The 19,787-nt window shown below is 27.8% G+C and overlaps 2 protein-coding genes across 3 annotated transcripts; one reads left to right on the forward strand and one right to left on the reverse strand.

Moving 5' to 3' along the window:
• Positions 1-572: 572 nt before the first annotated feature.
• LOC118072212 (tubulin polyglutamylase ttll6-like) lies at positions 573-5,363 on the forward strand. 2 transcript variants are annotated; one of them, XM_035091902.1, is made up of 10 exons: positions 573-847; positions 929-1,032; positions 1,085-1,166; positions 2,375-2,665; positions 2,738-2,894; positions 3,176-3,276; positions 3,447-3,983; positions 4,058-4,283; positions 4,347-4,514; positions 4,768-5,363. In XM_035091902.1, exons 3-10 carry the CDS (start codon positions 1,102-1,104, stop codon positions 5,140-5,142), a joined length of 1,920 nt encoding a protein of 639 aa, XP_034947793.1. In that variant the 5' UTR covers positions 573-847; positions 929-1,032; positions 1,085-1,101; the 3' UTR covers positions 5,143-5,363. The 2 variants fall into 2 exon arrangements, with proteins under 2 accessions (XP_034947793.1, XP_034947794.1); XM_035091903.1 differs by lacking the exons at positions 573-847; positions 929-1,032; positions 1,085-1,166 and having other exon boundaries at positions 2,504-2,670.
• Positions 5,364-6,769: 1,406 nt separating this feature from the next.
• On the reverse strand, positions 6,770-9,261 carry LOC118072225 (uncharacterized). Its single transcript, XM_035091917.1, has 4 exons — positions 9,151-9,261; positions 8,574-9,051; positions 6,988-8,130; positions 6,770-6,786 (listed from the first exon to the last, which is right to left on the reverse strand). Exons 1-4 carry the CDS (start codon positions 9,259-9,261, stop codon positions 6,770-6,772), a joined length of 1,749 nt encoding a protein of 582 aa, XP_034947808.1.
• Positions 9,262-19,787: the final 10,526 nt, after the last annotated feature.

Raw genomic sequence — 19,787 nt, forward strand, 5'->3', positions numbered from 1 at the left:
CATTTGTTCTCACTAAATAATTCAGAAATTGCCATAAACAAGTATTTTCAAACTATAAACATTTTTTACTCACCTTCTATTTCAATAATTTCTTCATTTTCTTTTTCAAAATAATTTTAAAAAATGAAAATATTTTTCATATTTACATTTTTAAAAATCAATCTAGTAATTAGCTGAATTATTATTAAAATGAATGATGAAGATGGTAAAATTTTGATAGCTCAAAATTTGATACCGGAAGTCAGTAGGTTTATAAAAGCAGTTAATTAGTAAGCACAATATATGTCATGTAGATAAAATAGTCTATAAATTAAAGTATAAAAGTTGTCACTGTTTAATGCAAAGCAATGTGGTAATTATATTTAACAAATCATGTATTTCATATAGACACGGTAACTGGCACAGTATGTACCTGCTTCTATTTTAGGTATAATGCCGTGATTTTCAAACAATATGGATACGCGTTTAACGTAGTCATGATCGTGACGTTCTCTAATTATAACAGCACTTTCCTTAAATGTCTCTTGTATTGCTTCAACTGCTTCAGTTAACCAGTAGTTTTCAAGCTCAAAACAATGTTTTGAACTTTACCTACAACTTCATCACGTGTTTCAGCCCAAAATAAAATAGTCTGTTGCGCGTATCACTTCAAGATGATTTGAAAATAATTGAAAGTCAATAGACTCCGTGTCAATATTATCATTTTATTATTTTCATTTGTAAGGTGCTTTATGAGATCATAATGTAATATATTTTTTTACCATCTTCAATCCCGATGAACGATGCACCTTAACAATGGTGAATGACACTTATTGAGTTGGTTCAGTTGAAAATAAATATTATGAAGGTAAAGGTGTTAAATTTTTATAAGGAGGATTTATCAATTTTTGTTTTATTCTAATATGCATGCATATCTGCCAATGTTTAGGAATTTCAAAGTAAATTAATGGCCATGGAAGAATTTGATCGAAGCGAGTATGTTTTCAACAAAGATCGAATATCTAAGAGAAAATTTTGTTGATGATTTATAAGGTAAGAGGTGTGATGTAAATTATACATGTTATTCACAATAAATTTATTTTAGGTGTTTATACAGGAAAAATGGACGAGGAAAATAATAATATTGATAATAATAAATCACCATTGAAGAAGAAAAATAAAAAAAAGTGAGTATATTTTTTGTTGAAAGGGTTTCACCTTTATAATTATTGAACTTGGAAAAATGATTAAATATACTGAACGAAAAAATTAGAAAATCCTAGTAATATTGAATACTTGATAATAAGGAGGATATTGGAAATTTTATTTTTCTAATTTTTATATTGAATAAAATTTGTCATAATCTTGAGGTTCAATCAATTCATAAATCTTATATTTTCTTATACTCCATTTATCATTTAAGGCGCCTCGAACGGAAAAATATAGGTATATAAAAGTATATGGACCTTTGCGCATTAGTTTTAGGCAAATAAGTAGATAAAATAATGAAATACCTACAGGAAAAGATTCGCGCAACAACAATCTATGGAATGAAACGAGATGAGGACGATTGGTTGAAGAATAAGCAAAATATCCGAAATTAAAAGTCTAAAGCGATTTGACAGATTATTTTTCATATTTCTAACTCCAACTTGTTTACATATGGCCGACCAAAATCTGTCAAATCGCTTTAGACTTTTAATTTCGGATATTTTGCTTATTCTTCAACCAATCGTCCTCATCTCGTTTTATTCCATAGATTGTTGTTGCGCGAATCTTTTCCTGTAGGTATTTCATTGCCTAAAACTAGTGCGCAAAGGTCCATATACTTTTATATACCTATATTTTTCCGTTCGAGGCGCCTTAATATTGTAAATTAATGTAAATTAAAGTAATGCATATTAAGTTGATTCAATATTAAGAATTCATGTACGAACTATTGCATTTTGTAGTTACTTTTTACTCAATTTAAAGTATTAAAGGTATTTAAGGAAGTATGGTAAATTCTGTAATTTAATATTGAACACACTTCATGCGAGTTGTTTTAACATAGTTTGAAAATCTTTGAGTAATGGGAAATTATTATTAAAAATATATATATGCATATAAATTTTTGCTCAACGTTTTATTTTGTTATACAGAAAAGACTGGGACAAAATGAAACGTTGAATTTATTATGATCAAAATAGCTATTGATCATTTTCTTGGTTTACAGTTTAAAAAATATTTCTAGGAAATATACTCAAAGAATGTGAAATAAAAGATCTAAATTAAATTGAGTAAATGCTATTTGAAAATTTTATTTCAATTTCTGTAGACTTCAAAAGAAAAAATGAATTCTTAAATTAAACACTGAATTGAATAATTTTAAAAGAGATTTGACATTTCTTTTTAGATTTTTGACAATTTGTACCAGCAATTGTCAATATGACATAGTAAGACGCGTGGCTGCACGTTTTGGAATGAAAGAAGTATCAGAAGAAAGTAATTGGAATTTATATTGGACAGACATGAGTATTGGTATTGAACGTGCAAAAGATATGAAAAGATTTCAAAAAATCAATCACTTCCCAGGCATGACTGAAATATGTAGAAAAGATTTACTTGCTCGTAATCTCAATCGTATGTTAAAATTATTCCCGAAAGATTACAATTTTTTTCCAAAAACATGGTGTCTTCCGGCAGCGTACGGTTATTGATCGCATTAATAATAGTGGTATAATTTTAGTTACAGTAACTTATAATTTTCTTTATTTAGGTATGGAGAATTTGCTGCCTACGCAAAAAAACGAAAGTTCAAAACTTTTATTATTAAACCAGAATCAGGATGTCAGGGTCGAGGAATTTATTTAACAAAAAATATGAAAGAAATTAAACCACAAGATCGAAATATTTGTCAAGTTTACTTATCAAAAGTATATCATTAATTCAAAATTAATTGTATCAAATATGCCTCATTATTTTTTTTTTTTTTGCTTCGTAAAGTGATAAAAAGATAAAATAATTTGTTAAGTAACAAGTTGAAAATTGATTGATTTTTAAATTACAAATTTCATTGTTAATTAATAATCAATCAAAAGTTAATGATTTGTACAAAAAAATGAGTGATTTATAAAATTACAAATTATTTCATTATACTAATGATTAATAGATACTTGCAGATTATTAAATAATTCAATAATGATTAATGTTGCAGCCTTTTTTACTAGATGGATTCAAGTTTGATTTACGAGTGTACGTGTTGATTACATCATGTGACCCATTAAGAATTTACGTTTACAATGATGGACTGGTTAGGTATAGTTCAACTCTCATTTATTTAATACATTCTGAATTGATGTCTTATCAAATTAACTTCATATTTTTAATTAAAAATTTAATTAAAAACTGCTCAACTTTTAATTAGAATTTAATTGAAACCAATTGAGCAAGACTACAAATGTTATTTTGGCTTTTATGTTTTACAGATTTGCAACATGTCGCTATAAAGAACCAACAAATCAGAATACATCCAATGTTTTCATGCACCTGACCAATTATTCTGTAAATAAACACAGCAGGATGTATATCTCCGATGAAGAGGCTGGTAGCAAAAGGAAAATTTCCCATCTAAATAAATGGTTGAAGAACCATGACATTGATATTAATAAACTTTGGCGTAAAATCGATGAGATGATTGTTAAAACTATCCTGTCGGCTTACCCTGTTCTGAAACACAGTTACCATACATGTTTTTCTATGCACAATATAACTCATGCCTGCTTTGAAATTTTGGGTTTTGATATCCTAATCGATTGGAAGATGAAACCTTTCTTATTGGAAGTCAATCATTCACCAAGTTTTCATACAGATGCACCAATTGATAAGGATGTCAAAGAATCATTACTAATGGATACATTTCAGTTACTGAATTTCAATGAATGTGATAAAAAAAAAATCCTGGAAGAAGATAGACAACGAGTTAGAGATAGGCTATTGCAGGGAATTAATATCAAGGATTCTAGGTAGATAAAAAGTCGTTAAATGTAAATCAAGTTTGTGGTTAGTGAATGTAGATTATTATAAAAATTGAAAATAGCACGAATGATTCTGTAGATGGAACGAAGGCATCAAATGAGGTTTTTCGAGAGCAGTTTAAATGGGAAGATCAGCACATGGGGAATTTCAGGAGGATATATCCTTGCTTTGATGATGATAAATATCAATCATTTTTTATACAAGGTATTGCATCAATTTATCAAAATACCTTGAGTTCTAAAGCACGTCGAGAAGAAATTGCGAAAACTCATCGAGAAGATACCATAGTAAGTTTTTTTTTATATTAATTAATTTATTATTATTTATTATATCGTTTACCCTTATTGTAGAATTATTCGAAAGAAGATGGAAATAAAAAATTAAATTCAAAGCTGGATAATTTAAAAGTTGCTTTAGAAAGTCCAAATGAAGTGAAGAAAAATAATCCAAGTTCTTTGAAGAAAAATATTAATAAGTTTAATATTCCTTTAATTCCTTCCAAAAAGTCGAATACTTTGGTAAGTTAATTTTTATTTATGATAAATTAAACTAAACTATTAGCAATGTTATCTTGCCATTAATTTTATAAACATTGTTAAATAAAATTAAACGAGTCTTAATAATAATTTTAATAATTAAAATACTTGATTTTATTTTTCATTTTGATTTTTTTTACGTCTACTTTTCGATTTCCATGTTCATTTGTTTATATTCTTTAATTATCACAAATTGAAAATAGAAAAGGTATGATTGACTTTGTTACAATTACAGATTGAACAATCAAAAAGTTCTTTATCTTCATCTAGTAGGAATGCATCTTCATTATTTACACCAAGTCCTATAAATGAATTTGAAGAGAAAGAACGTAGATCCTCACTAGCAGAACGAGACTTTATAATTAAAAATAGTGGAATCATTGAATTAATATATTCAGCAATGAAGAAAAATGGTTCTTTAAGACCAAGTGATATAAAAAAATATGGGCTTTATTATAAATTAGATGAAACTCTTGAATTACCTGAAAGCTTGCACGATTATCAGAAGAAACTTTATCCACATAACTTAACAGGTATTGAATCTGACAAAAAAAGATTTGAATCTATGAATAAAGAAGACTCCAACGCAAAAAATTTTCAACTATTATGAATACTAGCGAAATTATTTAAATAAATAAAATCTATTTACTTCATAATTTATTTTTATATTCATTGAAAAATTGAATTGAGGAACTTTTTGCTCAATAATTCTATGCATAAGCTTTGTGCTAACAAATTATAATCAACTTTACATATCCCTAGAGGAGTAATGGAGCAAGTATTTATGTTATATTAATGATTGAGACTCAAAATAAGAGTACTTGTCTCTATATTTACAGACCAATTTTAAAAGTTTAATTAATTCTTAATCTATTTTTGCTGTATAAGTATACAACATTTACATTGTACTTATATTATAAATAAAAACTTATCTAATTCTTTGATCAATAAATAAACTTTATTAACAATCTTGAATCAAAATGATATTATATTGTGATGAATATAGATTAGGCTCTTGTAATTTTCTTCAGAAGAACATGTGTTTTAAGAACACATTCATCACTTGGAAAAACATATAAATTTAGTAAATATAAACGAGTAGCAGAAACAATCGAATTTTTATGCAATCGAGACCATTCATTATGATAATACTTGTAATTTTGTAATACTTTTGATATCTAACGTTTATACCAATCTTCTTAGAAACTCAAATTATTATTGAGAACAACATTCCATTATTAAATATTCATGAATATTTTTATAGGCTTTTATCTGGCTATAAATTGCATATTTAATTGTCATCTGCATTAAATATTAATGAATAAATTTGGTCAATTTTCAACTTGGTGCGAAGTTTTACTAACATCTATGCACGGAGAAAATTTTTTCACTAAATCTAAGTTCAAAAAGTGACAAGCGCACGTTTCGAAATTTATAAGTAAAAATTTTTTGTTCAACAGTGAATTTTGGGTTGTTTTAAGTAATTTTTGAGTTATTTCAAATAATTGTATTACTAAAACACGTCTTTAGTATCAAGTTTACTTACAAGAACTTCAAATTTACTATCGAACAGAAATATTTGAAATAGATAAAATAATACTGTACTAATAGGGCTTTTCATACTGCTCTTGAATTATCAACCGTTTCCGAGATTACCCCAAACAGACAGACAGAAAATTCTAAAAATAGTCATTTACGTTTTAACAGCATGCAAATAACCCTCTGAGCTTAGTTTGAGGCAGGTTTTTTTCAAATCACAGACAAAAACTTTAATTTTATTTACATAAATAACGCACACACACACAAGGATAACCGAAGCAAATTATTTAATAATAATTATTACTTAAATTAACTACTACGATTGAAATTTCGATTTCTCACTACATTCGATACTTGTTTATTAATAGAAATTTAGGTAATTATGTATTTCAGCCTTCTCACTCTCCTCCCTCCACATCCTGGACAGGCCTACTTTTTCAGAAATAAACAACTTAATAATTTATTTGATTTTTCTTTATTCTTCATCATTCTACAATATTTTTTAAATTACTTTTTCACTTGATGCTATATTATGCTATATCAGTTATTATAAAATTTGTGCGAAGCGAGTACATCAGTGTATAGTGAAAATTGAAGAAAACGAAAAATTTATTCATCATGTCTAGTCATAATAACATGATAGTTATTTCGTTCCGTTTCAGCGAAGATTTGAATATTATATAGAAATCTACAAAAGATTATCTGGGAAATTCTTCTAAAGAAAATCATATTTCTAATGCAAGTTTCAAATACATTTTGATACATTTTTTTCTTAACTTTTTGCGGAGATTGTCTAACCTAGAGTTCAATTTCATCGATCTCTGCTTTGTCATTTTTTTTTCAGTTCCATGCTTTATATTTTTATGTTTTAATGATAAATTTTTTAATTTTCGTAATCGATAAACTATAATTTCACCGATGAAACATATTATCGCGGTGATCCATCCTGAAATCAAGAAGATCATTAGCGGCATCATAGACTTTATATTGATTGGTCTATTGACACCTTTAATCAATGACATTGACTCTAATCGATCAATACCTTTCCGCAAGTTTTTAGTTACAAATTTTTCACGTTGATCAGTAAATCCTAATTCATGATGCAAGATTAGTAATTTATTTATTCGCTCATTCAAAGGGTTTTCTTTACGCAACATATATGAAAATGGCCGAACTGCAAATGGTTCTTTACTAACGTACACATCCTCATCTAAACAACGGATCAAAAATGCACCCACATTAAAAGCAATGTCCACCAAAGCAGTAGATTTATCGTTTTTGAAAATACGCAGCGCTGTGTTTAAAGTCAGTACCTTATAAGACTTATTTGATACTTTTTCATTTGCCATCAATGCTTTTTTGTTAGTTGCGTACAAGATTGTTCCATACAGCGGAGATTCTAAATCATCCAAAGTATCAGCATTTTTTTTGGTCGATGGATTTGTAAGAAATCCTGCTAATTTTCCTTGGAACAATGATTGTATGATCACAATGTAGAAAAGAATCATTAGGAAAAATATTTTTAATGTCAAAGTGTTCATATTAGTTCTGATAGATGAACTTATCAAAAGTCTGATAACTTCGAATATCGCAAATGCTGTTCTATCAGTTTTCGCGAAGTAAAAGCAGACAATGAATGTGATTGTCAACAAGCAACATGTATATAAAACTATCCATTTACCAAATAAATTATACATTTGCTCGAATAGTGTTTGATAGCCTTGGTTGTGTGAAACAATAATATTCGCAATGAATATTGGTGGATAAGACAATTCAAAGGATTCGTGGCTGGTGGTGAAAAAAAAAAGATCTGGTTTATATTTTCTAACTTCTAATGCTTGTTCCAGATATCTAGCTGACGTAGACACGCAATAGAGACGGGTTTGTGTGTTGAAAGCTGTTTCAAAGATAGATAATGTTTCTGGCCAGTGTCCATCACAAAACAAGTTCCATAGCGGAAAATAGAAATCAGCCTTGGACGTAGTCACACTTACAAAAAGTAGCGTTACGTTTGTTAGATTGTGAGTTCGATCAAACACAAATCCTTGGCATATTTCTCCTATAAGAAAAAAGATAATTTATTTGGTCTGATTAATTTCAAGAGAAATCTAATTTGATACATATTCTGATTCTATTACATCTGGAAAATTTCAGCTTGATCTAATAGCCTAAATTCAATTTAACTATAGGATGTTGTAAAATCCGCGCAAAGTGAGTACATTAGTGAGTTGCAAGATATTTGCTTTCATCAATAGAAAAAAAAAAGAATTACTGCTCTACTTTGCGCAATCACCAGTGACTTGCCGGCAGCCACCAGATGATTGGTCAATTACGACTTAAAAAGCATTTGTCGAATGAAGTTTTTGTTGAAAATCCACTTTATCTTTGCAAAGCGTCAATGCACTTACTTTGAACAAATTTTGTAACACCTTGTAAATATAATGAAATTTTACTCATTTTCAGAATTCGAGAACCGAGCTGTTTCAAACTACTTTGAATTACCTTTAAAATATTTGCGATGAAATACAGATATCTCTGTACTGGTATTTATATGTCGCCAGTATTCTGGTGCGTACGGTTTGTACGGATTACTAGTCAATACACTCACTTGTCCTTCTGAATCCACATAAATATAATAAAAAATTAATATGGACCAGTCGTTCCAAAAATGATTAAATAAAGAAGTGTGGTTATTATCGTCGTAAATAGCGAAAATGAATATTGGACGATTATTCTTCCAGATTTTCATTTTTCCCAACATATTGAAAGTTTGATTAAAAATCGAAGAAGTATTAGTGAGGATAAAATAGGCATCTATTTTTGTCGTCGGAATTGAATGTGCTTTTTTTGTCAATTTATTCCTTATATACTTGACACTTTCCATTTCCATTATTGGGCCGGATGGTTTCATTTGAGTGTCCAAATGCTCAAAAATGAATATGTTTTCGAGATTTTTATAGCAATCATTGATTATTTCGTTCTGAAATTACATTGTGACAAATAAAGTAATGACTTAGAACATTATCTTACAACAGTAACTAGAGAGAAAAAAAATGTTTATTAATTTTTTGAGTATTACCATAATGTCGTTGAATAATGATATATTAGTACTAGGTGTTACGAAATTTCGCGAAAATATAATAATGACATAAAAAATCATATAAATTATCAATTTCAACGAAATTTCCATTTTCTACTGATGATTAAGATTTGAATGTTTCAGCCACTAGCGCAATATTTTCAAAAGATTACTTTGATGTCTGCAATATTGTGGATGATTCACCACTAATGTTCGATCATAGGAAAACCTTTGTTCATAAAACGACAGGGAAAACAATTTTTAATTTGCTAAAAGCTTTGTAATAAGGGATAATTATTCGACAGCACGTATGACATTTACTTAAGAACATTAATGAATAAAATTAATGAACAGAATATGCCAGTAAACATATCATTTTTTTTCATTTTAATAATGTTGAAGTCGTCATTAAATATTTATTTTTGTGCATTTGTTAAATTAAAATATTTCATTAACAAACAGAAAACACGTGAATTTAATTACTGTATTAACTCTATTCTAGTAGATTTTGATTCTTTTAATTTTTAATGGTCATCAGGATACACTTTCTTTCTCAAGAAATAAACGCGATATAAACGATAATAATTCAAGATCTTCGGGATATTCGTTTTTTTTTGCTGAAAAAGAGTTACTATCAACTTAACATAAATAGAAACAAACTCTTTTAGAGAAAATATGTTATCTTTTTATCTAATTAAAAGAAACCCTCATTCATTGTAAACAATGGGTGTAATATAATTACATTACTTAATAGCAGAATGATTAAGGGAAGTTTCAAATAATAATTTCGTGGTATGAATGGCCCAATTCAGAATGTAAAAAAACTTGAATTCATTGCATAGATTCCATTTTCAGTTATTTATAAAAAATTCTATTGTACGCTTTATTTTTTATTGATAGAGAAAATTTGTTGGTAGAAAAACACGAATTAATTGAATACGTCCCGTTTTCAATGTTTATAACAAATAAAATTGTTATAAACAAAAAGCAGCCTATGATCTCCCTGGCAACTCCCTCTACATGTCTGCGAAGTTTCGTTGCAATCAAATAAGTCGTTTCGGAGGTAGATGTAGATAGGCAGACAGACACCACAAATTTATATAGTAGTATAGATAGATAAGAGTGTAATAAATAATAAATAATGTTACCCGCGTGTTGCTTATCGATTGCCACGAATTCTTCTAACCCATATAGTCTTCGTTTAGTAGTTAATGATTTGACAACTCTTTTTATTTGTGAATCTCAATTGAATGCGTATATGTTCTATACGTGGCCCCGATTTTCCGGAGAGCATATTGGGTACAACGCAAGATTGTTTGCATAAACATTTAAATTGATTGTACAGGTACATGCAAACTCTTATTCCAAACATTATCCAATATCCAATGTAAAAAAAAAAAATTGAAATCCAGACAAAGAAGATATCTCGGGATATCTGTAAAAATCAACTTTAAGCTCACATTCAAATGATCTTCAGATAATTCAATTTGATTTTGTCGAAAAAAAATGCTAAAACTATTTACTTGCACCAAACCTTTTTTCTATTGATATTGTAAAACCTATGGACTCTCGATAATAACATTGAATTATTTTAATTAAATTTTAACAACGTCTATACTTTATTTATACAGAAAAAATTCTGACATTTCATTATCTATAATATTTTTACCGATATCCGAAGATATCTTTTTTGTCTAGATGTAGTAATCGCTTAGAACATTGTCTCATAACAGCAATTTCAGATTAATAAGAAAGTTTATATATTTTTTGATTATTACCATGATGTCGTTAAATATTGATACATTAGGTGTGACGAAATTTTGCGAGAATATAATGATGACATAAAGCCACAAATAAAGTATCAATTTCGATGAAGTTTCCATTTCTACCAATTATTGATATTTGGATGTTTGACAATTAATGTTCGACTAGAGAAAAACCTTTTTCATAAAACGACAGGGGAAAAAATGTATAATTTGCTAAAGGCTTTGTAACAAACGCAGTAATTATTTAACATTACGCAGGATATTTACTTAAGAACATTAATGAGAAAAACTAATAAATAGAATGTGCAAGCAAACATAGCATTTTTTTAATTTCAATAATGTTGAGATCGTTATCAAATATTTATGCTTGTATATTCGTTATATTGATATTTTTTAATAGCTGAGAGACAACATGTAAATTTAATTAGTCATATCCACGTTTATCCATTGGATTTTAATTTACTCGAGTAATTGTTGATTTTTAAACGCCATCATGCCATAATTTATAGTTCGAAAAATAAAAGAAAAATCAATGATTCCGCACAATAATCTTCGATATATATTTATAAAGAATAGATAGCTTCTACAGAAAAATACTATTTATTATCAACGATCGATATGACATAATTACGTTGCATAATAATAGATCGATTAAGTAAAGTTTTAAATTATGATGTAGTTTGAATGGACCAATTCCAGATACGTAATACTTTGTGATTGAATTTAAAAAATAGTAAAAAATTCGTGTGTATTAATAATAAATAGAAAAAATTTCAAGCCTCATGTAAGATTTAATTTCTGTTAGTTTACAACAAACACAATTGTTATAAACAAAACAATCGTTTCAATTCAAGTAACAAGGTTGGTAACATTTTTTCAGTAAAAAAAACATCCTGGAAGAAGAACTTGAGTATATTACAAAGATCGTTTATTTAATTTTTTAGAACAAATCCAACCGTTATAAACAAAAAAAGTCCGTTCTTATTCATGTTGCATGATTAGTAACTTTTTTAATCGAATTGCAACGAAACTTTGAATTTCTAATGAATCACTACGCGAGAAAAAATAAGATAGATCTACACAGATCTCCATATTCGCCATTTTTTAAATCTAATTTGATCTACTTATATCTAAAAAACTACAGAAAATTTGATCTAAGTAAATCTATGTATATCTAGTGAGATCACTGAATATCTACACAAACTACTGTATGTCTATAGAGATCTCTATTGATCTCGACGATAAGAAAAAATTAATACACCTACAGCCATCACAGAAGATCTAAAGTGATCGAATTCGTAACAGATTTGTTAACAGATGTACACAAAACAAAGTAGATCTAATTGTGCAAAAAATGGATCTGAGTAGATCCATGTAGATCTATTTTTTTTTTCCCCGGGTATATATTTTCTGCCTAAACTTCAGTGTTCAGTGTTTATTCATTTTATTGTATTAATATGTGGCAAATTAATAGAAAGAATTAAATAATAGAAAACAATATTCATCGCTCAAATCTTAATTAATGAACCTACTTTAAACTCATTAAAAAAATTTTTATATATTCAAGAAACTTGAAAACAAAAATCAAAACACAGTCTATGTATTTGTTTAAAATATTTCATCATGAGCTCAGCATACTTAGGAAAATTCAAAATGAAAAATGTAAAGTAAAGTAATGAAATGAATTTAACCCATACTCATTGGTAATGAATTACTCATTCAATGTTTGTTTTTAATTTTTAGAGTTTATAATAATAATCTCGTGTATTTGTATCATTTATTAACAAAAGTTGCCATTAATAAGTCATACATAGAGATGCAGGATGACCGTCATTTATGATTATGATCACAGAACGGTCATACGACCGTCATGTGACTGACTGTCTCAAATGACCGCCGGTTTTAAAATGCCAATTTACCGTCAGGAATTTTTTGGTCACAAATTTGGTCATCTGCATCTAGTTAGATAAGTTGGACCGTAATTTGAAATTCGGTCACTTATAACCGAATGGTTATTAATTTGGTCATCTGCATCTGGCTTGATGATATAGGACGGAAATTGAAAATCAGATTGCTTGAAGTTTTTAATCACTAATTCAATTCTTTGCATCTTACTAGGTGAAGAAAAACTGCCTTTTAACATTGGACCACTGATTCTTATTTCATAAATTTTTAAAATTTTCAAATAATTTTTGCAATTATCTCATACCTCAGAATAAAAAAAACTTAATGAACAAGAATAAAACTTTTTAGTAAATATAAGCTAATGAATATCTGATATTCAAAGTATAATTCTTAATATACACATATATGTATACATATATTCAAAAATTAAACAAATATTTTCATATTTAATAATGTCAGTCGAACTATTGCTTATAATACTTCACATTAGATATACGTTTATATGTACATATATGTAGCAAATATAAACTTGTGTATTGTAAAAAATTTTGCAACGATAGAACTTTTATTATTTCAAACAAATTCTTTTCGTATATGTTAAATCGTAAATTACATAAATAACATGAAAATCAACTTATTAATATTTAACAATAATTTATAATTAAACCATCTGTTTTCTGAGCTCATTTATGTATTGAATCTAATATTATTTTATTTACATACCTTGCTGAAATTTGTAAACGGTAGAATTCAAAATATAAATCAAGAGATACGGTAGTGTCTCGTGCGCAAAACATAAATCGCCGCCACCTAGCCCTTACGTCACGACGAGGCACTACCGTGTCTCTATACAAATTATAAGATGATTTTTGCAGGTTATAATTTTTAAATTAAAAATTTTTTTCTTATTATAACATAAACATGGGCTGAAATTAAAAATTTGCTCGGAAAGCGATCGCTGACTTTCGATTAAGCATACTATGAAGTATTATCATTGCTTCATTCATAATATACGAAATTAAAAAAATTTCGTTGCGCAAAAATTGAGTAAAATGAGAGTTTATTCATGGAGCAATCATACGTTTTTTTTTTATCAAGTTGGTGATCAGAGTTTTTAATTGCTATGAAGTTCTCTCACTAACAGATTATAAAGTTGGTAACAAGTTAATTTTGCTCGAGCGCGAATATACAAATAATTAAAATATTTTCTGAACAGATTTATTTTTTTTTAAATATTCCTTTTCAGTTGATATGTACCAAAAATGGTGAAATCTCATCAAAAACAGCCCCCTCCTTCTGGGCTGTACAAAAATGTGCGCCAAACATAAATAACGACAATGATGGAATTACAAAAATCCTAAAATAATTAAACGCCAATTATTTAAATCAACAATATTTTCAATATTTTCACAATTTCATGCTTTTATAAAATCTTACCAGTCACGCCAAGTTTTTGGTTGTTATGTTTATTGTGTCATTAAACGTACTAAATTTTTTTTCAAAAAAAAAACCGAAATAAATAATTCATCTCAAATAGTGTTGATTTGTAAATTTAAATAATTGGCGTTTAATGATTTTAGGACTTTTTGCCCGTGTGGAAAATATTTTTCTGAAACATTCTGAAAACGCTGTAAGAAGTTCTGATTTTTTTTCCAAAAAGATCTGAATACTTCTTTAAATAATATGAAATATTCAGAATCCTTCTCATAATTGGAACATATTTTTTAAGAATTTTTTAGAATAAGTAAAAGTAAATAAGAATAAAAATCAAATGAATGAATGAAATTTTCAGAATAAATTAGAGTGAATAAGAATAATGAATTATAGAACATTTTTGAAGTATGCAGAGAGTTTCATGGGACAAAATTTTATTAAAAACTTAATGAAAAAAATTCAGATTATTTCAGAGAAACTTTAAAATAAATCAATACAAACAGGAAAAATAAATAAAAAAAGTATCAAAGACAATATTAGATTGAAATAGAATGAATGACAAAATTCATTCGAGACTATCATTAAAATTTTCAAAGAGATTTAGCAAAATCTAATGCATGATTTAGCAAAATTGTAATGGGAATAAATAGAGAAATTAATTTCAGATTATTTTCAGAGTTTTTAAAAAGTTTCAGAAAGATTTGGAATTAATTATGATAAATAAGGAAATGAGTTGTTCAAATTTCCGGAGCTTTAGAAACTGTTTCAAATAAATAAAATTAAAATATACAACATAGTTACATAAAGATTTGAACATTTATTAATCAATAATGGATCACTCAATGGATACAACTTTTATAAAACTTGTAATATTAAACAAAATAACTTTTTTTTTTCGTAAGATCTATGAAGTCTTTGGAATAATAATATTTTTAAAGAAAGGTTGACTGAGCCACATGATTACATTACTACGCATGATAAATGTATTTAACTCTATAATACTTAATGAAATCAATATTATTTTTAAGTAATTATTGAGAAATAATTAGTATAGTTGAATATTAACACATAATCAAAGTATTCAAGATATTAACGTTTTTATTATATTTTTGCATTGTCAATAATTTAAATTTATAACAACTAAGTAATGTTTTTAGTTCAATCAGAACCTATAATGAAAAGAAAAATGTCGAATATTTTGATTATTTAATTCTTAAAAATGCGTTTTTTTTTGGAGTTCCTGTAAAAAATTATGTATGATTAACTTAATGATAACCCTAACAATAATAATTATTATTGGTATCATTTATGACACTCAAAAAAAGGCAAAATGATATAAATAATTGAAGGCGAGTTCTATGCAATATATTTGAGCTCTTCCAACGCGTAATTTTTTCTTTCACGACTTTTGCTAACATAACGAACTTCCCATTCGTAATTATTTATAACAAATTTGAATAGTTGTAATCAATGTTTTTTGAAAACATCCAAATACATGTGATATACACATTAGGTATTCAATAAATACAATTTGTAATTGTTTATAACAAATTCGTATTGTTATAAACAATGCGTGATTGTTAAGAGTCATATTTGGTTGTGAACAACAATGCCTAGTCAATATCGACTTAATTTTCAAATGAAATTGTTATTGTTTGGCTTCAAAGTATTTTAAATAGTTGATATCTTGATCCGTTCTTAAGATATCGGAAACGAAAAAAATGCTGACATCCGTACATACATATATACATACGTACACACACACATCATTCTGAAAATATGTCAGTATGCTTGCAAATATCTTGAAACGTGGAGATTTAATGAAAATCAAGAGACACGTTTATTTTAGTAGTGTCTCGAGCGCCAAGTATGAATAGCGGTGACGAAGGCACTACCGTGTCTCTATTCCGCTCAGATTAGCACTTTTGAGGTTATGCTCCTTTAAATTTCTAATTTCTCTGCAATAATGACATAAACTTTATTAAAAAATCTTTTAAAACCCTATTAATTAGCTACGACAATAAATTGCAGTTGCTATTGTGTCCTGAAAATCATTTATTTGCAAAAATCAAAATTGGCCACGCCCCTTGGACCGCATTCTAAGTAAAAAGAATCTTTTTCCTTAAAAGTACGACTTTTTTTTATAAAGTTGTTACTACCATGAAGTTGCTGCATGACTATGGAAAATATTATGTTGGTAAAAAATGAAAGAATTACTGAGGCGCCAAATTATAAATATAAATTTTTTTTGGTATAAAAAATTAATAAAAAGTAATACAGTTTTGGGGAGTGTATCAATAGGGGGGGGGGATATACCGTGTACCTATTACTTAAATAAAACAACCATCTTTCAATAAATGTTTTTTTAGCGCTGGTGAGCGTGTTGAATGCTCCTTTCTGTCAAACGTACCTATACATAAATCAAGTAAGTACGGTAGTTGATAGTAGCGGTAAATTAATCATAAATTGTCAGACGAAGATATTTTATTTATCTGTCAATAGTTGTGACTGTACAGAGATATTAAAAAATCGGTGTGATTGATTTTCTGAATACTTTTTAATAAAATTCAATTTACAGGTCATCGAAACAAGAACACAAAATTTACTAAAAGATGAACAAACGAAACAAAAAATTAAAATAGATGTTTCTACAAAGAAAAAAAAAAGAAGTAGTGTGGGAAAAATCTCAAGCTGCGAAACAAAATGTAAGGGTTATTTTATTGCAATAACAATGAAGTAAAGTACAACCAAATGAACATTGTCATTTTATAGTTCAATGTCTTGTTCCAGATATTACACATCAAAAAGAAAAAAAGAAGAAGAAGAGAAGTTGGAAAAGAAAAGAAACGGGTTCGACAAATTATTGAAAATACTAGGAGAAAATTAAATAGATTTAAAATCATGTTTTCATGTTTTTTTGAATTTTTCATAATTTTGAGGTACAGATAAATTAAAATATATACTTTTTTTGGTAAATAAATAAAAAAAATAATCAATGAATATTCTACTAATCATAATGAATATACTTTATATCCAATAAATACATGTACTAGAGGATCATTGAATAAATAAACACAATGAACGGTTGAAACTGTTTCTACTCCACCAACATTGTAAATTTACTACTAGCACATTTCGAAAGGGGCACAAATGTTATATGACCAAAATGTTCAGGACAGTATAGTACTGATACAAATGTCGCTCCAGTACATTAGTATAAGGCATTAAAGACGCAACAGTTAAAATTGTGTTAAAATTATTAATAATTTTTTTCAAAATTACTTTTTATTTAAATTGAGTTTTTGGGAAAATTCTAAATATAGATTTACAGAAGAATTCAAATAGTTATTCTGTTGACTTTTGATTCACTCTCATGTGAATGCAGCATGAATCTTCTGTCTACTTACGACTTCATTCTGAACGGTCAATTTCCCCCTAAAGAAAACCAAAGTGTACAAAGTCTAGAGATTGTTATTTATTTTATAATGTTTAACGAAAAATTAAGTGACTCATAAATGATAAGTAAGGTAGCTAATCCATTTTTTACATTTAATCACAATAATTAAAAATTGAACATAATAAGTATTTCTTTTCTTTTATTTGTAGGAAATTCTCATGAAAAAAGTTGATGGTGGGAATGCAATAGAAGAGAAATTGTATCCTACTAAATTGAAGAAAAAGAGAGGAGGAAAAATTTAAAGAATAGAATTTAAAATTTATGTGTTCATATGAATTATTGCACTCATTATTTTACTTACATCTCCTCACTTATTACTTTTTAGATTTTATAAGTTAAAATCAGAAAAGGCGCAAAAATCTAATATGCCGGAAAATTTAAGGTGCCGCTTCTAATTCTGAACCTGCGTGGATGTTATGCGCGACGATCGATCGTACATTCCGCGCTGTCATTATGCCGTGTCCGTATTATGCCGACCGAGTTTTTCGGTATCGAAAACGACAAATATTTATGTACATTTTAAGTTGATAGGTAATACATAGAATGTATTACCGATGGTTTGACGTTTTAAAAAAAATCGTTTTACGTTTTTTGAAAACTAATTCATGTCCTTCAATCAATAATTTTGTTTATATCTCAAGATCGGTAGGAGATAACAATTTTTTTTTTATTGAGTTGATAGTTAAATACTACCAGACTGAAGACTATTATACAGTACCGGACATCAATGCTGTGTGATTTTCTATAGGACGGTATAGGAAAATCGCCTGTAGAACCCTTGAAAAATTGAACAGCATTTATGTCTGGTACTGTACTATCTATACACAGATAGTGATGTCTGTTCTAAAATTCCATGTCGTAGTAACGGAGTCGAATGATGCACATTCCGTTTGTTGTACAAAAAATCGTGAAATCACACCAAAAACAGCTCTAACGGACTTCACAAAAATACGCGCCAAGTATGAATAACGAAGACGATAATCATCGTTCATCAAGTGCGATTTCTATAAAACTTCTTTATGCGAACAACTACAAAAATGCATGAAATCATTGCAGCCAAGTATTTAAACATAAAGATTAATTATATTTATTAAAATAAAATAGGAATGTTTTTTAATTTTCGTTAAATTATTACGTAATTTTCTACATAAATCAAAGACAAACTCTTTATAATAAGATAAAAAAAAAATTCAATACATGAAAATAGTTGACAGCCTTATTACGTTTTAAAATTTTGAAAATAGAAAAAAAAATTGAATTAAAAAAAAAATTTCTCTTTTTTTATAAAAATTTATTTAAACACAATTAACTTGGCGTGGCTCTTACAGCTGTAGATAAAACGATGATTGATTAGATGGTTCATATAATTGATAGCCACGCCAAGTTAATTGTGTTTAAATAAATTTTTATAAAAAAAGAGAAATTTTTTTTTTAATTCAATTTTTTTTTCTATTCTTTATGTTTAAATACTTGGCTGCAATGATTTCATGCATTTTTGTAGTTGTTCGCATAAAGAAGTTTTATAGAAATCGCACTTGATGAACGATGATTATCGTCTTCGTTATTCATACTTGGCGCATATTTTTGTGAAGTCCGTTAGGGCTGTTTTTGGTGTGATTCAAATTTTACCAATCGACCCAATTACAATAACTTCTTAATGGGAAGTTAATAAAAACCGAAGAAAATAATTCATTTCAAATATTGTTGATTTTTAGATTTAGATACTTAGACGAAGTCATAGGAATTTGCTAGTTCGAGTAAATAAATGTTTTTTTTTTTGTTCTGCATTACCATTCATAATTTGTTTAACAAAATTGCCATAATGATAAGTATACATATTATGAATATAACGTAGTAGTAAGGTTTTCTTCCAACTATATTGCTGCGTAGTTGATACAGTGACGCTTTCTCGAGTGCGGAGTGGAGGGGAGTAGTCGGTCGTCGTGCTGCGATCAGCTCTCTTACGCTGCACGTTACTAACATGAAAATAGTTGAGTTGAAACAGTTGAAAAGCAAAAGCATCTGAAAACTACAAACAGATGAGAATCTCAAACAGTTGAATGTCTGAGCAATTG

Source organism: Chelonus insularis, unplaced genomic scaffold, assembly GCF_013357705.1.
Source record: "Chelonus insularis isolate UGA/USDA-ARS -01 unplaced genomic scaffold, ASM1335770v1 contig_89_pilon, whole genome shotgun sequence".
Taxonomy (NCBI): Eukaryota; Metazoa; Arthropoda; class Insecta; order Hymenoptera; family Braconidae; genus Chelonus; species Chelonus insularis.